We start from the raw sequence: 22250 nt of genomic DNA on the forward strand, positions 1-22250 counted from the left end.
TACTAATGTAAGCTGCTTTCTTATGTATGGCTCGGTGCAGAGAAGTTTGTTGGATGGTATTGATGGTGTGGATGGGTTTTCTGTATATATTAAAGGATAAAGTGTTATTGTAGTTGCACGTAATGGTTAAATCCAGGTAATGAGAGGCATTATTGTTTTCTGACTCTATGGTGTATTTTATATGTGGATCAATGGGGTTGAGGAGTTCAAGTACTGTATTACTGCTAGTAATATGAGAGTCTAAAATAATAAATGTGTCGTCCACAAAGCGTGCCCAATGTTGAATGCCGTTAATCTTACCAATGATGTGAGAATGTTCTAAATGATCTATGTAAATATCCGCAAGGATCCCTGAAGCCGGTGACCCCATAGAAAGACCCATCTGATGGTAAATGACATTATTGAAAGTGAAGAAATTGTTATTCAATATGAATTTCAGAATCTGAATAAATTCTTCAATTTCGTCTATACCTAATATACTGAATTTGGAAAGACTGTTCTTAATTAATTGTATGGTACTGTTAATGGGCACATTAGCATACATGTTAATAATATCAAATGAATGAAGTGTGTGGTGTTTGGATAAATTAAAGTACTTAATTTTATTGCAAAATTCTATAGAATTTTTCACTGACATATTGGCTTGAAAATGATAGTGTGATTTAAGGAATTTGTGAATGAAATGAGACACTTTATAAGTCACACTATTTCTGAAATTGATAATGGGTCTTATGGGGACGTTGGTTTTATGGATCACGGGTAGCGCTTTCGCTGTGGGAAGCTTCGGATTCATGGATTTTTCAAGCTCATTAAACAAAAATGAACCGTTCTTAATAACGGTTTTCAGGTCTCTTTGTATTTTATTTGTTGGATTTTTTGAAGATGTTATGAAGTTATTTTCTGTAAAAAACGTTTATGCTTTAATGATGTCACTTTTGTCCACGATTACGGTAGCGTTCCCTTTGTCGGCTTTTGTTATTATTAAGTCATTGTTTTTGACTTTTTTTCTTTAATTTATGGACATTAGATATGTGTTCAGTGTTGGGTTTAATGGTTTGTTGTTGATTAAAGATAAGAGGTAGATTATGTTTGACTACATATCAGACTAATACTTGTATGTCTATGGGTAACTTGTTGATGGCTAATTCAGATTCAGCTATGGTGGAAATTAAATGATCACGGTTACAAGGATTACCTCAATTATGTTTAGGTCCCTTGCTCAGCACTTCGAGATCGACATCGAAGTTAATTTTACTTAGGTTCACTACATTTAAAGATAAAAATGTCATAATGTTCCGTACTGAAATGTATTAAATAGGAATGTAATACTACATTTCATATTTATTTGTATTGAATAGGTTGAACTACAGGTTGATGAGAATAATTTGGTTTTATACTGTTTGGGGTATTAGGTTTGCTATGTGGTGTTTTTGAAAGAGCATTCCATTTTTTGTCAAGTGTGTTTTGTTTCTTAAACAGAATAAAATTAACTTTGTTTGTGACATGTAATTGAAAGGATGTCCATTCGAGGGGGCCAAGCAGAGTGGATATTTCTAAACGAGTTTCATATGGTTCAGAAGAGATTTCTTTTTATGGAGGAATTTGATTTCGTCTTTAATCCAAATTTTATCGGTTTTAAGTTGAGTCGCCCGAGTCTTTGCTGTGTTCCTATAAGTTTTCTTAGTGAATTTTTAAAACTTGGGAGTTAAGTCATTGATGGAGCATTTTTTCAAAAAACTCAAATCTCTCCCTAATTTAGCAACCTTTATTAAGATTGTAATAAAGGTTGGCTTTCTTGCCTGCCTGGATGACATTTCCATTGCAAGATCTTTTAATATGACGGGGATTTCGCCAAAGTGGTCGCACTTAAACAACCGATCTGCTTGGAGCGCAGTGTTCATCTTAAGAACAAAACCACCACTGCGCACTTTCTCATCCTCAAGTTCGCTGTATACACCTTTGATGTGTCAATTGAAAAGGATTGATTCGAACAGCTTGAAATCTTGCCCATCGGTTCTGGTAGCAACCAGACACCTAGGGAAGTTGGAACCCAAACTAATTTGCTGCGCTTGTTCCCTTAGGGAATCAAATGTTAAAGACTTGGGTAGCAAACTACCTGTGGCAGGCAGAAGTTTTTTCGACGCCATGCCCGAAATCATCCTCCCCGAATGCCGCCTGTCCGATCAGAGGTCTCTGTAGCCAAACCAAGCAGCCTAGGCAATATCCACCTGGTCATAGCAGGTATTGCCCAGGGTCCGATGTTAGACGATGCCTCATATGAAATGACTGAGGCAATGAGCACTAGGACTCCCATCCTCCAATCATGTGCAATAGCATGTACCCCATAGTGTGTACACAATAATAAATAGAGAAAAAATAATAAACAATTAATAATAATATGTCCTTCTGGCATTCGGCTGTGCAAGGACCTGTGTTGTCAGGCGTATACTACTGCACGGGTACACGGCACTCCCACCCAAAGGCTTCCCGGTGTCACCAGCGAGTTTTCGAGCATAACTGCACACGTAAGAGGCCCATCTCTGAGCAGTACGAAACGCACATCAAGAATTTTGAATCGGTTTACAACTAACCCTCAAAAAAAAAAAAAAAAAAAAAAAAAAGGACATGGCCACATGACCCTTTTAGTTACCTTCTACAACAGGTAGGGTTACCTGTGAATGTATCCAGTCCCTCCCATCCACAGGGGGTCCAACACATGATACCAAACCACAATCCAAGTCTGCGCCTAGATCACCCGTTTTGGTCGCATCTTACGACAGGCAGGGGATACACCTGCGCTCCCCACCCGCAGGGGGTATTGCGCAATTCAAATTGATGAACTTGCCGTATTTGTTATGCCGGAGAGCCAGCTGCTGCCTGTTGCTGTGCATCAGAGGAAGAAGGGAAGGGAACAGAAGGGAAGGGAAGGGAAGGGAAGGGAAGGGGAGGGAAGGGAAGGGGAGGGAAGGGAGGGAAAGGAGGAAGTGGGAGACAGAGGTAAAGCTCGGTATGAATGCACAAGTTTCTCATTTGTTTTGCATAGTCGTTTCCCAGCCCCAGTAGGCAGTGTACAGTTTGTTCCGCACAAACTAATATGCGAACCCTGTAGAAAGAGAAGATGAACTTGTACCAAGAATACAGACAGCTTTCCAGGTCATTCGCAGAACATCACACATCCTGAACAGATGTCCAAAGGTGAACTGTTCATTGAAGTAGGAGGGGGCATATTGAAACATCTACTCTAATCAAACCATCTGGCATATTGTTTCCTTTGTTCAGTACTTCATTCCATTTACAATGTTGTGACTGGAAGAATACACGATTGTGAGGCAGCAGCATTGCATCTTCAAGCAATTTAAATTAATTTTTTTTATAGTCGTTTTACGTCGCCCCAAAAATGAGAAACCACGGAAAACCATCTTCAGTGCTGCTGACAGTGGGGTTCAAACCCACTATCTCCCGGATGCAAGCTCATAGGTGTGCGCTCCCAACCGCACGGCCAACTCGCCCGGTAGGTTCTGACATATTAATTATTTAATAGATCAATAAAAGTAATTATGATATCACTGCCCTTTTTTGTGTTGAAATGTCTAAAACATATGAAAGGATGCCCACTACTCAAGGCAAAGCAGATATTATTAACTAGGAGATTCAGTATCCTGCTACGTGCACTACACTTCTTCAGCATGCTAATTATTGTGCAAATTCTAGCAGGCTCTAGTCTTAAAAGTTGCATTGTTTTGTACACTTTCATATCTAGGATAATGCATTCATTAACAATCTCTCTCTTCTGATGTACTGAAAAAAGACGATGGGCTTAAGGCATTGTGCAAAACTGTGAACTTCAATCCAGAGCGCCCTAACCCTCCTATTTAGCTTACCCTCTGCAGGTTCAGGCAGTGAATTTGATGATGATTATGATGATGCTTGTTTTTTAAAGGGTCCTAACACCTAGGTCATCGGCCCCTAATGGTACGAAATTAGACTAAAGGTAATGACAATTTAAAAGTCCAAAACTCATCCACTGACTAGAATTTTAAAAAAAAAGACGATGAACAATGATTATGAATTTAAAACAATCAGTGGATTCAATCCGCAATGCCCCACCTTCCCAGGAACTATCTTAAAACAATAGTATATACCGGCTCCTTCCAAAAAACAATTCTGAATCGACGATGCTTCTTATCTAAAGAGGTCCAAAATCCAGGTCAATGGTCCCTAATAATGGTCACTAGGAAAGTAAGAACCATTGTATTTCTCATGTAGCAGTACTAATTATGAGTAACGTAGACTTACGGTGTTCCACACATTGTGGTACTACTCAAGGTAACGTAATGCGCACAGGTAACGCAGACCTATGGTGTTTCTCGCATTACGGCGCCACTCATAGGCAACACAAACCCATGGTGTTCCTCACATAGGTGTATTAATCACAGGGACTCATACTATTCCGTGGTGTTCCTCACATAGTGGGTACTACTCATACGCACCGCAGACCCACGGTGTTGCTCATATAGTGGTACAAATCACAGGCAACACCCAGACCCGTGGTGTTTCTCACAATGGTACTGAAATGAAATGTCGTATGGCTTTTAGTGCCGGGATATCCCAGGACGGGTTCGGCTCGCCAGGTTCAGGTCTTTCTATTTGACTCCCGTAGGTGACCTGCGCGTCGTGATGAGGATGAAATGATGATGAAGACAACACATACACCAAGCCCCCGGGCCATTGGAATTAACCAATTAAGGTTAAAATCCCCGACCCGGCCGGGAATCGAACCCGGGACCCTCTGAACCAAAAACCAGTACGCTGACCGTTCAGCCAACGAGTCGGACTACAATGGTACTAATCCCAGGCAACGTAAGCCCGTTAGTGTGCTGCATATAATGGTACTAATCACGGGTACTGTAAAACACATACCGATTCACCCTCTGTTGCTACTAATACAAACCTACTGTGTACCTAACATAGCGGTACAACTCGCAAATAAAGGCGACCCATGGTGTTCCTCATATGATGGTACAGTACTAATTACAAGTAGCCTCATGGTTCTAATTCGATCATCCCTTGGTCACCCCTTACGACAGGCAGAGGATACCGTGGGTGTATTCTTCACCTGTCCCCCGCACCCGTTTGTGTGTTTAGCCCGCGAGAGCTATTTTATTTTGCTTAAGTCCACCGGCAACCCAATTAGGACCACCGTATCTGCCATCTGGGACGCACCACGTGGGAGTTATCACCTCTCCCTCTGCTACCCTAGCGTATTAGGTTCGTGGGGCAGTGAATTTGAAGGGCTACTATGCTACATGGAAGTTCAATGGCCATATTGTCAGAACATACTGAAGAGGTTTTATTCATATCTGGAAGAAACAACCACCGTTCTTAGGAATGAAAGGTGAGGACGTATCTCTTCTACAGGATTGCTCATTGATACCAGATTGATACCTTTCTAACAAATATAATAGGCCACTTATTAGATATACATATCAAATTATAAGGGAGAGACCAACTGATAATTCACACGACCGACATACCTGACAAAATTCATTAAAACTCAACCAAAGGCACCCAAGAGGAATTCATCTGCCATCTAGTGGGCCAAGGGTGAAATGGAACAATAAAACCGACACGCAAACAGCCAGACGGCATCAAATTAAAATGCCTGCACATGGTAGCTGAGGCCAATGTTCAATTTTTAGTTGAATTGGTCTATATATTAGTCTTAACTGGGTGGACCTTATAATAAAAGAATACAAATTTTATAAGTTTGTCATTCAATACAGAACCAACATGAATTTTTTTTAAAATTACTACCTACTTGTGATAAGAGAGGTAAATTACTTGTACACAACATGGGATTTTATCACGGACCTAGAAAATTGTCTCCTCCACCAGTGAGAGGTGTCTGTTAAAACAGGTTTTACTGAATATCAAACAGCATTTAAGTAAATTAGCAATGATTAGCTTCTTTAACCGTACTGCATAATTATTTACTCAATCAGTACAGTACAGTGGCACAGAGATTGCTATCCTCTCTCACAATCGAGGCTTAAATCTCAGCATTTGCAAGGCACAATTTATATCTGAAAAAATATGCAAAGTCACAATGGGCACCTGGACTAAGAAAAGCTAGAAAAAACCTGTTTGAACTGAATCAGAGTGGCTGCAGTGAGCCCAAAAGGAAAATCTCAAGATCCTTGCTACATTTTCTCCTGAAGATACATCATAGAAGCCTATCACAGAACTTTTTACAAATGTCATGCTTTAGAGTGCAGGTTTATTAATCTTGAACTCCAACTAGCAAACAGGCTAGAATAAGATGATCATGAAATACGAGTTAGCAAAAAGTTATAACAAACTGCAGTTTGTAGAAAAAGTCAGAGTATAGTGTCTCACAATAAATTTCATAGATAAGAAAATGCTTTTAATACATGATACAGAGTTGAAAACCCATCATATTAAAATCACTTGCCCACTGCAAGTCAAGCCTAACCACGTACATCCTTGGCAAAGACAAGAGTTCAGATCTTTCATGATTTCAAGACATAAATACGCATCAGTTGTGATTTTATTGAAAAGGCTACAATCTCTTATCCTGATAACCATGAAGAAGAATAACAGGTTATGGACTGAAAATGTACAGAGCAACTCATTAACATATACATTACAAACACTCAACCTCTTCTGAGATGATCTCATCAAGGGCATAGATCACAGAATGCTCAGTTGTTAAAAGAAATAATCAAACAGAACTTGCACATTACCTGCCAATCCAAAATACTGTGAAGTCGCACATACAATTCTTTCTGGTTGAAATGGTGAAAATCGTACTGAGTAACCATGACGATTGGGTGTTAAGAAGGTAGGCATCGTTCTTTCAGAAGCTGCCTGGAAAGTAACATAACAGTGCAATTAAAAATATTGTTCATACAACCAATTGCTAAACCTTGGTACCAAAACTAGATATCACCACCACTTGTCTTTTTAAAAAGCGGTTTCCCTGCTAAAAAGAAACTCTTCTATTACTGAAAAGTTTACGTCATGCGCTTTCAGTAATAGTGATCTGCACTTTTTACCTAGGCTAAATAAAATAGTAAATTAAAAACAAAAATGTATTTTCTATTAAAACATCACAACAGCAAGAATGAACAGAAAAGGACGCACAGAAACGCAACAGATAAATAAAAAATCAAACGAGATAAAAATATAAGGGAAAGTGGAAGAATATTAGTATGCCGACAGAATCATCATAAACACTTCATTCAGAAAGGCTCTGACAGCTGAAATTTGAGCCCCTTTTACAGTACCAAATACAATACAAACAGAATGTATGTTTACCTTACCAACTTCAAATGTTCATCACACCATCATATTAAAATTGTATTTCCTATATAGTCGTATGACGACCGTTTCATTACATTTTCTACATATATTCACCTAACTTCACATGTTCACACCATCCATATTTAATTCAATACAACGCTGCCATCTCTGTCGGTGGTGATAATTGACACTATACTGAGAACAATGCAAAATCATATTTCGCAAGTTTCGTATTTCACAATGCCGAAGACAAAATCCACGGGAATATCTTTTCTTTCCTGAAGATGAAGATAAAGACCATCGGCTTTACAGATATATATTTATACCTAGCTATTCATATAGGCCTAGGCTTGACTTAGAACATTTCAAATTTCCTATTGTAGATCTCACTACAGTAAGAAAAGATTGATAGGTCTATATGCGCTGACAGCAACGTAGCATTGTTATGATTCTCTCCTATTTCAAACTTGTAAAATTGGTAAACTTGTAAATATTCGTAATCCACGACTGATGCAAGGAAATCCCCACGGTGGGCCTTGTTAGCACGAGTCGTGCATGTTGTGCGAGCCGTGGTGCTCCCTCTCGGAAATACTACTGTACCGTATGTTAATGCAGAGCTTTTCATTCGTCATCGAATGAACAGCATTGTTCTTTTGCAGAATGAGACATTTCACAACCAGAATCTGGCTTGGCATTTTGCCCTTCTTATGCAATGGCCTTGCTTCCACTTTTAGAATGCACCGCTGACTTGTAGGGTTTCAATGATCTTTTGCGTTCGTAACTTAATATATGAAGCTATGCCACCCATACTGTATGCCTAGTTAATATCCTATTATTTTGTTGTTTACTGGGAGCGTAAATGTCCAACTGCTCCGGAGAACCACGAGTATGCGAAGCCGAGGCAATGGGGATATACTACAGACAATGGGTTGGGATATAGTACCATATCTGAAGTACTTATTTGATTATTGTTTGGTTAGAGGAGCTATACCAGATGAATGGAGAGTTGCTATAGTAAACCCTGTGTATAAAGGAAAGGGTGATAGACATAAAGCTGAAAATTACAGGCCAGTAAGTTTGACGTGCATTGTATGTAAGCTTTGGGAAGGCATTCTTTCTGATTATATTAGACATGTTTGTGAAATTAATAACTGGTTCGATAGAAGGCAGTTCGGTTTTAGGAAAGGTTATTCCACTGAAGCTCAACTTGTAGGATTCCAGCAAGATACCGGTATATCAGATAATTTGGATTCTGGAGGTCAAATGGACTGTATCGCGATTGACCTGTCTAAAGCATTTGATAGGGTGGATCATGGGAGACTACTGGCAAAAATGAGTGCAATTGGACTAGACAAAAGAGTGACTGAATGGGTTGCTATATTTCTAGAAAATAGATCTCAGAGAATTAGAGTAGGTGAAGCTTTACCTGACCCTGTAATAACAAAGAGGGGAATTCCTCAAGGCAGTATTACCGGACCTTTATGTTTTCTTATACGGTATATATAAATGATATGAGTAAAGGAGTGGAATCGGAGATAAGGCTTTTTGCGGATGATGCTATTCTCTATAGAGTAATAAATAAGTTAAAAGATTGTGAGCAACTGCAGAGTGACCTCGAAAATGTGAGATGGACAGCAGGCAATGGTATGTTGATAAACGGGGTTAAAATTCAGGTTTGAGTTTCATAAATAGGAAAAGTCCTCTCACTTTTAATTACTGCGTTGATGGGGTGAAAGTTCCTTTTGCTGATCATTGTAAGTATCTAGGTGTTAATATAAGGAAAGATCTTCATTGGGGTAATCACATAAATGGGATTGTAAATAAAGGGTACAGATCTCTGCACATGGTTATGAGGGTGTTTAGGGGTTGTAGTAAGGATGTAAAGGAGAAGGCATATAAGTCTCTGGTAAGACCCCAACTAGAGTATGGTTCCAGTGTATGGGACCCTCACCAGGATTACCTGATTCAAGAACTGGAAAAAATCCAAAGAAAAGCAGCTCGATTTGTTCTGGGTAATTTCCGACAAAAGAGTAGCGTTACAAATATGTTGCAAAGTTTGGGTTGGGAGGAATTGAGAGAAAGAAGAAGAGCTGCTCGACTAAGTGGTATGTTCCGAGCTGTCAGCGGAGAGATGGCGTGGAATGACATTAGTAGACGAATAAGTTTGAGTGGCGTTTATAAAAGTAGGAAAGATCACAATATGAAGATAAAGTTGGAATTCAAGAGGACAAATTGGGGCAAATATTCATTTATAGGAAGGGGACTTAGGGATTGGAATAACTTACCAAGGGAGACGTTCCATACATTTCCAATTTCTTTGAAATCATTTAGGAAAAGGCTAGGAAAACAACAGATAGGGAATCTGCCACCTGGGCGACTGCCCTAAATGCAAGTCAGTACTGATTGATTGATTGATTGATTGATTGATTGATTGATATTACGAAGGCGTACTGAGTACCTACAGTAGCTCTGACGGTAGAATACTCGTGTTCTGAGCACAAGTTGAGTGATTCGATCCCATTTCCCCTATGGGTGAGGGGCGGTAGAATAACAGCCACGGTATCCCCTGCCTGTCGTAAGAAGCGACTAAAAGGGGCCCCACGGGCTCTCAACTTGGGAGCGTGGGTTGGCAACCACAGGGCCCTTTGCTGAGTCCTGGCATTGCTTCCACTGATTTGTGCCAGGCTCCTCACTTCCATCTATTCTATCCGACCTCCCTTGGTCAACTTGTTCTTTTCCGACCCCGACTATATTAGGTTCCTGAGGTGTAGGTAGTCTTTCATTTTCACGCGACGCCCTTCGTTGTCCTTGTCTTTCTTTGGCCGATATCTTCACTTTTCGAAATGTCGGATCCCTTCCATTATTTTCTCTGATTAGTGTTATATAGAGGATTGTTGCCTAGTTGTACTTCCTATTAAAACAATAATTACCACCACCACCTCTCAACTTGAGAGCGTGGGTTCGTGACCACGGGGCACTTAGCTGAGTCCTGGCATTGCTTCCACATACTTGTGCCAAGCCCCTCACTTTCATCTGTGCTATCCGACCTCCCTTGGTCAACTCTTGTTCTTTTTCGACCCCGATGGTATTAGGTATCGAGGCCTAGGGAGTCTTTCATTTTCACACCCTTCATAGCTCTTCTCTTTATTTGGCCGATACCTTCATTTTTCGAAGCGTCGGATCCCTTCCATTTTTTCTCTCTGGTTAGTGTTATATAGAGGATGGTTGCCTAGTTGTACTTCCTCTTAAAACAGTAATTACCACCACCACCACCACCACTACCGATTCGATCCCGATTCAGTCCGGTGTCATTTGAAGGAGCTGAAATAAGTTATGTTACGTCGGTAAATTTATCGGCACGGAAAGGAACTCTTACGCGACAAAATTCTAGCACTTTATCTCCCCGTGGGTGGGGGCATTAGAAAAACATCCGCGGTATCCCCTGCCTGTCGTAAGAGACGACTAAACGGGCCCTAGGTACTCTTAACTTGTGAGCGTGGGTTGATCACCACGGGGTCCTTAGCTGAGTCCCGATATCGCTTCCACTTACCTGGCTGCTCACTTTCATCAATCCTATCCGACTTCCCTTGGTCAATTCTTGTTCTTTTCCGAATCTGATGGTTTTTTTTTTTTGCTAGTTGTTTTACGTCGCACCGACACAGATAGGTTTTATGGGGACGATGAGATAGGAAAGGCCTAGGAGTTGGAAGGAAGTGGCCGTGGCCTTAGCTAACGTACAGCCCCAGCATTTGCCTGGTGTGAAAATCGGAAACCACGGAAGACCATCTTCAGGGCTGCCGACAGTGGGATTCTAACCCATTATCTCCTGGATGCAAGCTCACCAGCGGCGCGCCCCTAACCGCACGGCTAACTCGCCCGGTATGGTGAAATGTAAAAATGCTGAATTTTTCAAAGAACTCATTGATAATAACCTTCCACGAAACAACCAAACTACCTACAAGAAGGGAAGATGCACGTAAGCACAGTGTAGACACTGACATAAATTAATGTTTAATTCTGGTTCATTATTGTTATGTAAATACATTGGCTTTATACACTGTATTGATTTCTTTTTAGTTAACTTTTAAATAAAGCATTTTTGTGTATTTTCATTCCTTCAGTTTCTTTCGTTTGGTGTAAGCCCGGCCATAAATGAAAAACATTGGTATTCTGTAACATTCATCGCAATGCTATTTTTAAGCGAGTAAGCAAATGAAAATAATTCTAAATCTCGTTATTTAGATTTTACAAGTTTTTTCGGTTTCCTGAAAAATGTAACCATTTGGAGATGGCCGGTTTTGAAAATAGACAACTCAAGTGGTTCTGAACCAATGAATGCTGGGATAGCACTTACAACAATCCAAGAAACAAAAATGAAATACGGTTAGGTACTACAGATAGATTTCACGCACATGCCATTTTTTTTTTGCTAGCGGCTTTACGTCGCACCGACACAGATAGGTCTTATGGCGACGATGGGATAGGAAAGGCCTAGGAGTTGGAAGGAAGCGGCCGTGGCCTTAATTAAGGTACAGCCCCAGCATTTGCCTGGTGTGAAAATGGGAAACCACGGAAAACCATCTTCAGGGCTGCCGATAGTGGGATTCGAACCTACTATCTCCCGGATGCAACGCACATGCCAGTATGTCCAATAATTTTTCTTCAGTGTTAGCGAAAAATTGTAACGATCACGGGAATTCAGATGAGCACAGGGATTAACTAAGGGAAGTTCTACAATGAAGAAGAAAGACAAAAACCTGGCTCAAGTAATTAAAAATAAGGCCAGTTTCAACTGTCGTTATCACTGCCAATTTACAGAGATTAAGGGGACAGGGCAGTTCGGCTGTTGATGTCAATTTTTCCGTCCCTCGTGGTCATTCCTGTTCCTTGCTACATAACCTCTTCGAAGGTCATCATTCTACCCGTACCCTCTTCATTCACCAATGTTGATGAAGATAACACGAATCAAACAGATTTTTTTTTTTTTTTTGCTAGGGGCTTTACGTCGCACCGACACAGATAGGTCTTATGGCGACGATAATCAAACAGATTAGCTAAGAGGGAAGAGTAGCCTAATCCTTTAACAGGCTCTACATTTTGTCGCATATCTTCAATGCAACGTAGATAACGTGTTTTGGGGTGAAAAGTGTAGTTTCATAGAAAGATCTATTTGATCCAAATTTTATGGGCTCATCATTGGTAGAAGTGCAAATTGTAATGTTGCTGCTGATGGATTTCCCATACGTAGTAAGGACTTCTGATGCCAATATTTACATCCCCTGTCAGTGGGGGCGGCAGAATAACACCATGGGGGCCCCAGGGGCTCTTAACTTGGGAGCGTGGATTAGGGCTGGCGACCGCGAGGTTTCCCTGTGGGTGGCGGCGGTAGAATAATACCCACGGTATCCCCTGTCTGTCGTACGAGGCGACTAAAAGGGGCCCCAGGGGCTCTGAACTTTGGAGTGTGGGTTCGTGACCACGGGGCCCTTAGCTGAGTCCTGGCATTGCTTCCACTTACCTGTGCTAGGCTCCTCACTTTCATCTATTCTAACCTACCTCTCTTGGTCAACTCTTGTTCTTTTCCGACCCCGACGCTATTAGGTTTGCGACGGCTAGGGAGTCTTTCATGTTCACGCCCTTCGTGGCCCTTGCTTTCCTACTACTACTGCTATTTGCTTTACGTCGCACTGACACAAATAGATCTTATGGCGACGATGGGATAGAAAAGGCCTAGGAATTGGAAGTAAGCGGCCGTGGCCTTAATTAAGGTACAGCCCCAGCATTTGCCTGGTGTGAAAATGGGAAACCACGGAAAACCATCTTCAGGGCTGCCGACAGTGGGGATCGAACCTACTATCTCCCGATTACTGGATACTGGCCGCACTTAAGCGACTGCAGCTATCGAACTCGGTACCTTGCTTTCCTTAGACCGATACCTTCATTTTTCGAAGTGTCGGATCTCTTCAGTTTTTTTCCCTCTGATTAGTGTTATATAGAGGATGGTTGCCTGGTTGTACTTCCTCTTAAAACAATAATCACCACCACGACCACGAGGCCCTTGGGTAAGTCCTGGCATTGCTTCCATATACTTGTGCCAAGCTCCTCATTTTCACCCCCCTGTGGGTGAGGGCGGTAGAATAACACCTACGGTATTCACTGCCTGTCGTAAGAGGCGTCTAAAAGGGGTCCCAGGAGCTATGAACTTTGGATCGTGGGCTGGCGACCACGGGGCCCTTACCTGAGTCCTGGCACTGCTTTCACTTACTTGTGCCAGGCTAATCACTTTCATCTAACCTGTCCGACCTTCCTTTGACAGCGCTTGTTCTTTTCCGACTCCGACGCTATTAGAGCATTCGAGGGCTAGGAAGTCTTTCATTTTCACGCACTTCGTGGTCCTTGTCACTCTTTGGCCGATATCTTCATTTTCGAAGTGTCGGATTCTTTCCATTTTTTCCATCTGATTAATGTTAATAGAGGATGGTTGCCTAGTTGTAGGCCTACTTCCTCTTAAAACATTAACCACCACCACCACCTCATAGTGTGATGTATATTTTTATTATATAGTATGAAAATGTTATGTATTTGGTTATTAACAGTTTTGAAAATACAGCAGCATTGAACTTCTCTAAGTCCAAATGTAGTATTCTAGTCTGCTCATAAATAACTTTCGTATTTGTTAAATATGGTCCTACTAAGAAATTTCTAATAACCCTATTCTGTAGAACTTCCAGTGGTTTCAAATAAGTTTTATACTATGACCCCAGGCGATATCATATAAGTTACCGGTATGTGAGAATGTATAAAAAAATAATACATGATCTTTGTCCAGAAAATTATGACTCCAAGTCGCCTAAGTAAAGCATTTCTATTACATAAACTGGAAATAGGTTTACAAATTTTATTATATACCGTTAAGCCCAAAAATTGTTGCTGGTTTGAAAAACAGAGATCTATAACCCGAATGCGAATTAAGGTAACGCCCAGATATGTTGTCTGGAGTGAGTGATTTAACAGTCAGGGAAAACAACTTCGGAAATAGCCACCATAAGCAGCCGTGACATAAGATCAATAATTACTCATAAGGTCATAAGTGGCTTACCAGTTACTTTTCTATCTAACGTGTGCTTGCTATGTTAGCTTGACTTTACGGTAAAAAGAGAAACTGACTATCATATATCGGATATACATTTCTATTTGGTTTTCAGGATCCACTTTTGTACTCGTCTGAACAACCAGGGCTACGATGAGTTACTTCCTTAAGACGATCGTGAAGGTGTCGCACATATTTCAAGACGCTGAGGTGGAAACACGGGTGTTATGAGTCACGTGCGATCCATATTTTTAAGACTTTGGAAGACATGTGGCGAGACAGACAACTTCCGGGTAGCTGTGCTCGTCTGTCTATAAAAGTTCATAGTCCCTATGCCAGCTACTGTTGTAGCATGTTTTTCTTTTAATATTCGTGACTATGATACTTCTTTAGTAGGTCTACCTGATGGTAAAGGATTGGGAGGGCTTAGGAATATTTTATTTTCCTTAGTTTCAATTGCTCTTTCCTTTTCTGTACCTGATACCCAAGTTTTCGAGACTGGAGTCTTTCTCCATCATCTCTCACTCGATGTTAAACATTAAGCCTCACTAACTTTGTTGTTGAAACAATAGATAGATACATTTCTTTACTGGTGTAGTTAAGGCCATTAGGCCTTCTCTTACACTAAACCAATTATTGTACATTAGATTCAAAATGAATACACCTTAATTAATACTAAATAAAGCACAGTTACTTTAACACAATCCAAACATTCTCTAACTGAAATAAAATTTCCAGCATTCTAAGAAAATATCAGATCTAGCTCGATAGCTGCAGTCGCTTAAGTGCGGCCAGTATCCAGTATTCGGGAGATAGTAGGTTCGAACCCCACTGTCGGCAGCCCTGAAAATGGTTTTCCGTGGTTTCCCATTTTCACACCAGGCAAATGCTGGGGCTGTACCTTAATTAAGGCCACGGCCACTTCCTTCCCACTCCTAGCTCTTTTCTGTCCCATCGTCGCCGTAAGACCTATCTGTGTCGGTGCGACGTAAAACAACTTGCAAAAAAAAAAAAAAATATCAGACACTATTAGGAAAAGACGATTGAAATTTTATGGCTAATGAAAGACTTAATAAAATGATATTTAATCATGCCTCCTCATTCAAATTTATAACTATTAGTTTTTTCAGTATGTCGAAACTAATTTATGAATAAATAACATTTAGAAAATACCTGAAAAAGGACAACATATTATAACAGATTACACCTGAAAAAATACTTAATTAGAATGATATGTTTCGTTCTGGAAACAACAGCATCAGCTTATATCAAAGCACACACACACTTATTATTAATATTTTTATAACTTATGGATCGATTAATATTATTGAGAATCGTAAAACCATTTGTGTTAAAACCTCTGTCCATTTTACCAATAATTATATTTGAATGTTATAACAATCTTCGGGCTGAAAAGCGGTCGCTTGGTAGGCCAAGGCCCAACAGGGCTGTATTGTCATGGAGGAGTCATTAATTAATGTAACTATGGGATTATTTGTTAACACAGTCAGAATATTAGAAATACATTATCTAGATATTTTAGAACAAGAATAGTTCTCCAGGTTATAACATTAATCTCAGAGTAACGTCGCCTAACAACCAGTACCAAGTATGAGAAAAGTTCTAATTTTCGCACCTGAATGAAAGAAACGTATAAAACTACTCAAATGGTTCAGAAGTTTTGGAAATTGGTCTCTTGAAGTAGCTAAACTAATTTGTTAGCATAAAACGTCATTTCTGTACGTATTTGTCCCTATTAGTTATGCGTTATTGAACGGCAGCATTTGTCTGTATTATGTTAGCCACGGCAGGATTGTGAAATAAGTTACAGGATTGTGAGCAACTGCAAAATGACCTCGATAATGTTGTGTGATGGACAGTAGGCAATGGTATGATGATAAACGGGGATAAAAGTCAGGTTGTGAGTTTCACAAATAGGAAAAGTCCTCTCAGTTTTAATTACTGTGTTGATGGGGTGAAAGTTTCCTTTGGGGATCATTCTAAATACCAAGGTCTTAATATAAGGAAAGATCTTCATTGGGGTAATCACATAAATATGATTGTTAATAAAGGGTACAGATCTCTGCACATGGTTATGAGGGTATTTAGGGGTTGTAGTAAGGATGTAAAGGAGAGGGCATATAAGTCTCTGGTAAGACTCCAACTAGAGTATGCTTCCAGTGTATGGGACCCTCACCAGGATTACTTGATTCAAGAACTGGAAAAATCCAAAGAAAAGCAGTTCGATTTGTTCCGGGCTATTTCCGACAAAAGAATAGCGATAAAAATGTTGCAAGTTTGGGCTGGGAAGACTTGGGAGAAAGGAGACGAGCTGCTCGACTAAGTGGTATGTTCGTAGCTGTCAGTGGAGAGATGGCGTACGAGGACATTAGTAGACTAATACGTTTGAGTGGTGTCTTTAAAAATAGGAAAGATCACAATATGAAGATAAAGTTGGAATTCAAGAGGAAAAATTGGGGTAAATATTCGTTTATAGGAAGGGGAGCTAGGGATTGGAATAACTTACCAAGGGAGATGCTCAATAAATTTCCAAAATCTTTGCAATCATTTAAGAAAAGGCTAGGAAAACAACAGATAGGGAATCTGTCACCTGGGCGACTGCCCTAAATGCAGATCAGTAGTGATTGATAGTGATAGTCATTCCAACTCAGCGTCTAAGTACCCTGTCGCAGCCCTGTAGCTGCCCAGGGCTGATCTGCAGCTGTGGCAATGTAAGAACCCACGCAAGGTTGCTGACCTCGCCCTTTTAGCCAACATTACAAATCATTTGAATTACTTAAATACACTGCCTGACAAAAAAGTTAAGAACCCAGAAGGTCCAATATTATCCCACTTCGGTATACATGCATACTATCAATGTGTGAGTAAATGATTAGATTTACAAGGATCTGTAATGTGTATAACGCCCTTCACCCCCTGTGGGTGGGGGCGGTAGAATAACACCCACGGTATCCCCTGCCTCTCGTAAGAGGCAATTAAAAGGGCCCCAGGGGCTCTGAATTTTGGAGCGTAGTTTGGTGACCACGGGGCCCTCAGCTGAGTACTGGCATTGCTTCCACTTACTTGTGCCAGGCTCCTCATTTTCATCTATTCTATCCGATCTTCCTTGGTCAACTCTTGTTCTTTTCCGACCCCGACGCTATTAGGTTTGCGAGGGCTAGACAGCCATTCATTTTCACGCCCTTCGTGGTCCTTGTCTTTCTTTGGCCGATACCTTCATTTTTCGAAGTGTTGGATCCTTTCCATTTTTTCATTCTGATTAGTGTTATATATAGAGGATGGTTGCCTAGTTGTACTTCCTCTTTAAACAATAATCACCATCACAGCCACCTTCGAAGTGTCAGATCTCCTCCAGTTTTTCTCTCTGATTAGTGTTATATAGAGGACCGTTGCCTAGTTGTACTTCCTCTTAAATCAATAATCACCGCCACCAGCAGCTGTAGAACGCCCACCAGGGTGCATCTGTGATGGCACCGTCCTGTTGTTGATAAGTTGTTGCCAGTCAACTGCTGTGAGACAGTTAAGCAAGACTTGCAGAGAGGAGTACGTACAGTACGAAGCATCCGCAATGCCTCGCAGACGCGTTATGCAGCCTATCCGCCAACCGACAGCATTTGGCAGAGGCCACATTGTGGGACTGTACGAGGCTGGTTGGTCGTATTGTGCAATTGCCAGGCATGTGTGCCATTCAGATGTCACAGTGACCCGATGTTGGACTCAATGGGTACATGACGGCACCCCATCACGTCGTACATGTTCCGGTCGACCAAGGAACACCACCCGAGGGAGGACCGTCGTATGGTGCGCCAAGCATTGTGGGATTTCATGACTTCGGCACCCGCCATCCGCGAACATGTACTGGAGACTCTACAACATCCTGTGAGTTCCCGCACAGTGTCTCGATGACTCGCATCCGCCGGATTGGGGTCCTACCGCCCCATGCGTCGGTTGGCATTGACACCTGAACACCAACGCCTGCGTTTGGAGGGGTACTCTGCCCGGGAGGCATGGGCAGAGGACGACTGTCATTGCATCATGTTCAGTGTTGAGTCTCGCTTCTCCATAACCCCCGATGACCAACATGTGCGGGTTTGACGGCGTCGAGGGCAGAGGGCAGAGGGCAGATCCTGCCCATATTGCGGAAAGACACACAGGCGTAATCCCTGGCATCATGGTATGGGGAGTCATAGGATATGCGTTCAGGTCGCCTCTAATAGTGCTTCGGCAAACTTTGACGGCACAGCGATACGTCACAGACATTCTGCGTCCGCACGTCCTATCCCTTATGGCTCAGCACCCTGGGACAGTGTTCCAACAAGATAATGCACGTCCACACACATCACGTGTGTCTATGGACTGCCTAGAGCATGTTGAGGCCCTTCTGTAGCCAGCGAGTTCCCCGGACCTCTCAATCATTGAACACGTGTGCGATGACATTGGAAGGGGTCTCCGTTCCAGTACCAACCTGCGGGATCTGGAGGGACAGCTGCAACAACTGAGAAAGAAACTGCCTCAGGAGAGAATCCAAAGGCTGTTTGACACCATTCCGAACCGCATTAGGGCATGTATTGCGGCCAGAGGGGGTGCGACACCCTAGTCTGTCCAACATTCCACCTGTAACTGCCAGCGGCCTTGTCTCTTTTATCCCATATTGTAATCAGTTCAATAAAGGCACATGGTCTTTCAGCATATGTAGTTTCATTCACTTTCGACCACACCTTCTGAGTGCTTAACTTTTTTTTTTGTCAGGCAGTGTATTTCTTTGCAAGACAAAAATACGTTGATTGGTACTATGTGGAACAGAATTCGTCCTTTTTAAAGATGTAAACAAGCTGTTAAAAACAATTTTTCCTTTCTTGGTCCTTTTACCCTCCAGGGTTGGTTTTCCCTCGGTCACAGCGAGGTATTCCAACTCTACCGCCTCAAGGGCTGTGTTCTGGAGGGTGAGACTTTGGGTCGGGGGGATACAACTGGGGAGGAGGACTACCTCGGCTCAGGCGGCCTCATCTGCTATGCATAACAGGGGCCTTGTCGGGGGATGGGAAGATCGGAAGGGATATACAAGAAAGAGGGAAGGCTGTGAGCTTGCATCCGGGAGATAGGCTAGTAGGTTCGAATCCCACTATCGGCAGCCCTGAAAATGGTTTTCCGTGGTTTCCCATTTTCACACCAGGAAAATGCTGGGGCTGTACCTTAATTAAGGCCACGGCCGCTTCCTTCCAAATCCTAGGCCTTTCCTATCCCATCGTCGCCATAAGACCTATCTGTGTCGGTGCGACGTAAAGCCCCTAGCAAAAAAATAAAAAAAGAGGGAAAGAAGTGACCGTGGCATTAAGTTAGGTACCATCCCGGCATTTGCCTGGAGGAGAAGTGGGAAACTACGGAAAAAACTTCGAGGATGACTGAGGAGGGAATCGAACCCCTTATACTTCGTTTGCCTCCCGAGGCTGAGTGGACCCCGTTCCAATCCTCGTACCACTTTGCAAATTTCGTGGCAGAGCCGGGACTTGAACTCGTGCCTCCAAGGGTGGCAGCTAATCACACTAACCACTACACCACCCAGGCGGACGTTAAAAATAATTACAGAAGTATTTGAAGAATTTCCATCTTTAAAGCCATGTGACTTGTCCGATTGTAACTCAGGTAGTAACCTCGAAGCCCTTAAACAATTCGGCAAGGGTTTATAAATGACAAAGGAATTCGCCTGAATTAAACATTTTTATGACGCCAATTTCTGTAAATTTTGATTTGGCTCCAGTTGAATTTCTAAGAGAATTGGTAAGGCTTATATGCAACATAATTTTAAAAGGTATTACAATATTCCAGGCGGCATTCTTGCATTTTATAACAACTCGGAACAAAAAGAGTTTCCGTGTATTCACGGATTGGCATATAAGTTAATCAATTGATGTGTTTGGCTCTACATACCTTTATGAGCACATACTTAGTACGTTTACATGCAGGATTCAGATCGATCTGAATACACTTCCCGTATTGTAAACGCCATGTAAACGGGGACTCAGTTCGGATTGAGTCTCAAGGTCGCTACGGTAAAATCTGGGATCGTATCATACTCGGTTCGAATTAAGTTCCATGTAAACGCGGATCGTACTGAGATCGTACTGAAAACGACTGCGCACACACTCCATGTTTGTTCTGACGAAATCATTATCATCAAAGTTCTGTCGAAATAACAAATTGGAATGCGTGTTCCATCTATTGCACCAATTACATTTGGAATACCACACATACTTTCAAAACTGAAAGTCATCTACTGCATTTGGCGTTTTTAAATCTAAGAAGTGATCGATTTTACTACAATTCTGCATCGTTCGTATACGTCGATGTTGCCTGGCGGATTCAATACGATACTCAAATAGCCTACTACATGTAAACAGGGATCGTATTCATTACAGTAAGTGTACTCAAATCGATCTCAATACCCATGTAAACGTACTAATTCTCAGTCATGTCCGACTCCATGGCTAAATAGTTAGCGTGCTGGCCTTTGGTCATAGGGGTTCCGGGTTCGATTCCTGGCAGTGTTGAGAATTTTAACCATAATTGGTTAATTGCGCATGCACGGGGGCTGGGTGTATGTGTCGTCTTCATCATCATTTCATCCTCATCACGACGCGCAGGTCGCCTACGGGGGTCAAATCAAAAGACCTCCATCTGGCGAGCCGAACTTGTCTTCGGACACTCCCGGCACTAAAAGCCATATGCCATTTCATTTTCATTTTTCAATTCTCTGTCATGAACCTGAATAAAACTAAGCCATACTTGTCCGGTGTTGCGTTGGAAGCAGGGTTACGGGTTCATCATGTTCAAACAACTTTCCTTGACATCACTAAATTGCTGAAATCAAATACATGTCAGGTGTCGTCCTAAATGCAGAAGAAAGGACAGTTTTATTTTGTTGTATTGTTTGCTTAACGGCTGATTTTTGTAATGTTTGAATGCTAAAAAATGTCTTATAATGTGCCGTCCACAAACTTCACTCCCACCACCCACCCCTCTCCCTCCCCGTCTCTTTCCCACTAATTCACTAGCCCTCTTGGAATTTCCTGAGTTACGCAGTGTTGTTTCCTAAGCAATGGTCCGATATGAAATGTTTGGCCAAGTACAACCGCCGCGTCATATTCACTGACCGACCGTAGTCGAACAAAGCTAAACCCATCGAACCCATCATCTCCCGAATGCAAGCCCACAGCTACTTGACCTGAACCCAACTCTTATCATTATACCTACTGGTAGAGCCATAGAAAATTTCCATGCCCATCATAAGAGGGGACTAAAAGGAGTGATTCTCAAGGAACTCTCAACTTGGGAGCATGAGTTAGGGACCATTGGCTTCTAGCTGAGTCTGGCATTGCTTCCACTTACTTGTGAATGGCTCCTCACTTTCATGTTTCCTATCCGATCTGCCTCGGTCAACTTTTGTCCTCTTCCGTCCCGACAGTATTACGTTTGTGAGATCTATATAGGGTGCCTTTCATGTTCACGTCCTTCATGGCCATTCTCTTAATTTTGTCAATACCTAAATTCTTTGAAAGGTTGGACCTCTTCCTTTACCTTTTCTGATTGGAGTTTAGAGGGAATTCGACTCTTTAGCTGACTTAGCGTAGTGGCTTTCGGTTCAGAGAGCCCCGGTTTCGGTTACAGGGTGGGCCGACTTCAGTTAATCCCTCTAGCTTTGAGGCTGGGTGTTTCTGATCGTCTTGACACGCATCTTCATCTACACACAACACATCACAATACCAACCACCACAGAAACACACAATAATGAACATATCCCTCTACACAAGGTTGCCAT

General features: G+C 41.8%; 1 protein-coding gene across 2 annotated transcripts in view; it reads right to left on the reverse strand.

Moving 5' to 3' along the window:
* Pex7 (Peroxin 7) overlaps positions 1-7916 on the reverse strand; it is a 94885-nt gene extending 86969 nt beyond the window's left edge. Inside the window, exons 1-2 of one of the 2 annotated variants that reach the window (XM_067135121.2) lie at positions 7344-7916; positions 6765-6888 (exon numbers count right to left, since the gene is read on the reverse strand). In XM_067135121.2, coding sequence (XP_066991222.1) covers positions 6765-6870 — 106 coding nt within the window. In that variant the 5' untranslated portion in view covers positions 6871-6888; positions 7344-7916. Of the gene's footprint in view, positions 1-6764; positions 6889-7338 lie in introns of both variants that reach the window. The other variant, XM_067135120.2, reaches the window with a different exon arrangement.
* Positions 7917-22250: the final 14334 nt, after the last annotated feature.

Source organism: Anabrus simplex, chromosome 1, assembly GCF_040414725.1.
Source record: "Anabrus simplex isolate iqAnaSimp1 chromosome 1, ASM4041472v1, whole genome shotgun sequence".
Taxonomy (NCBI): domain Eukaryota; kingdom Metazoa; phylum Arthropoda; class Insecta; order Orthoptera; family Tettigoniidae; genus Anabrus; species Anabrus simplex.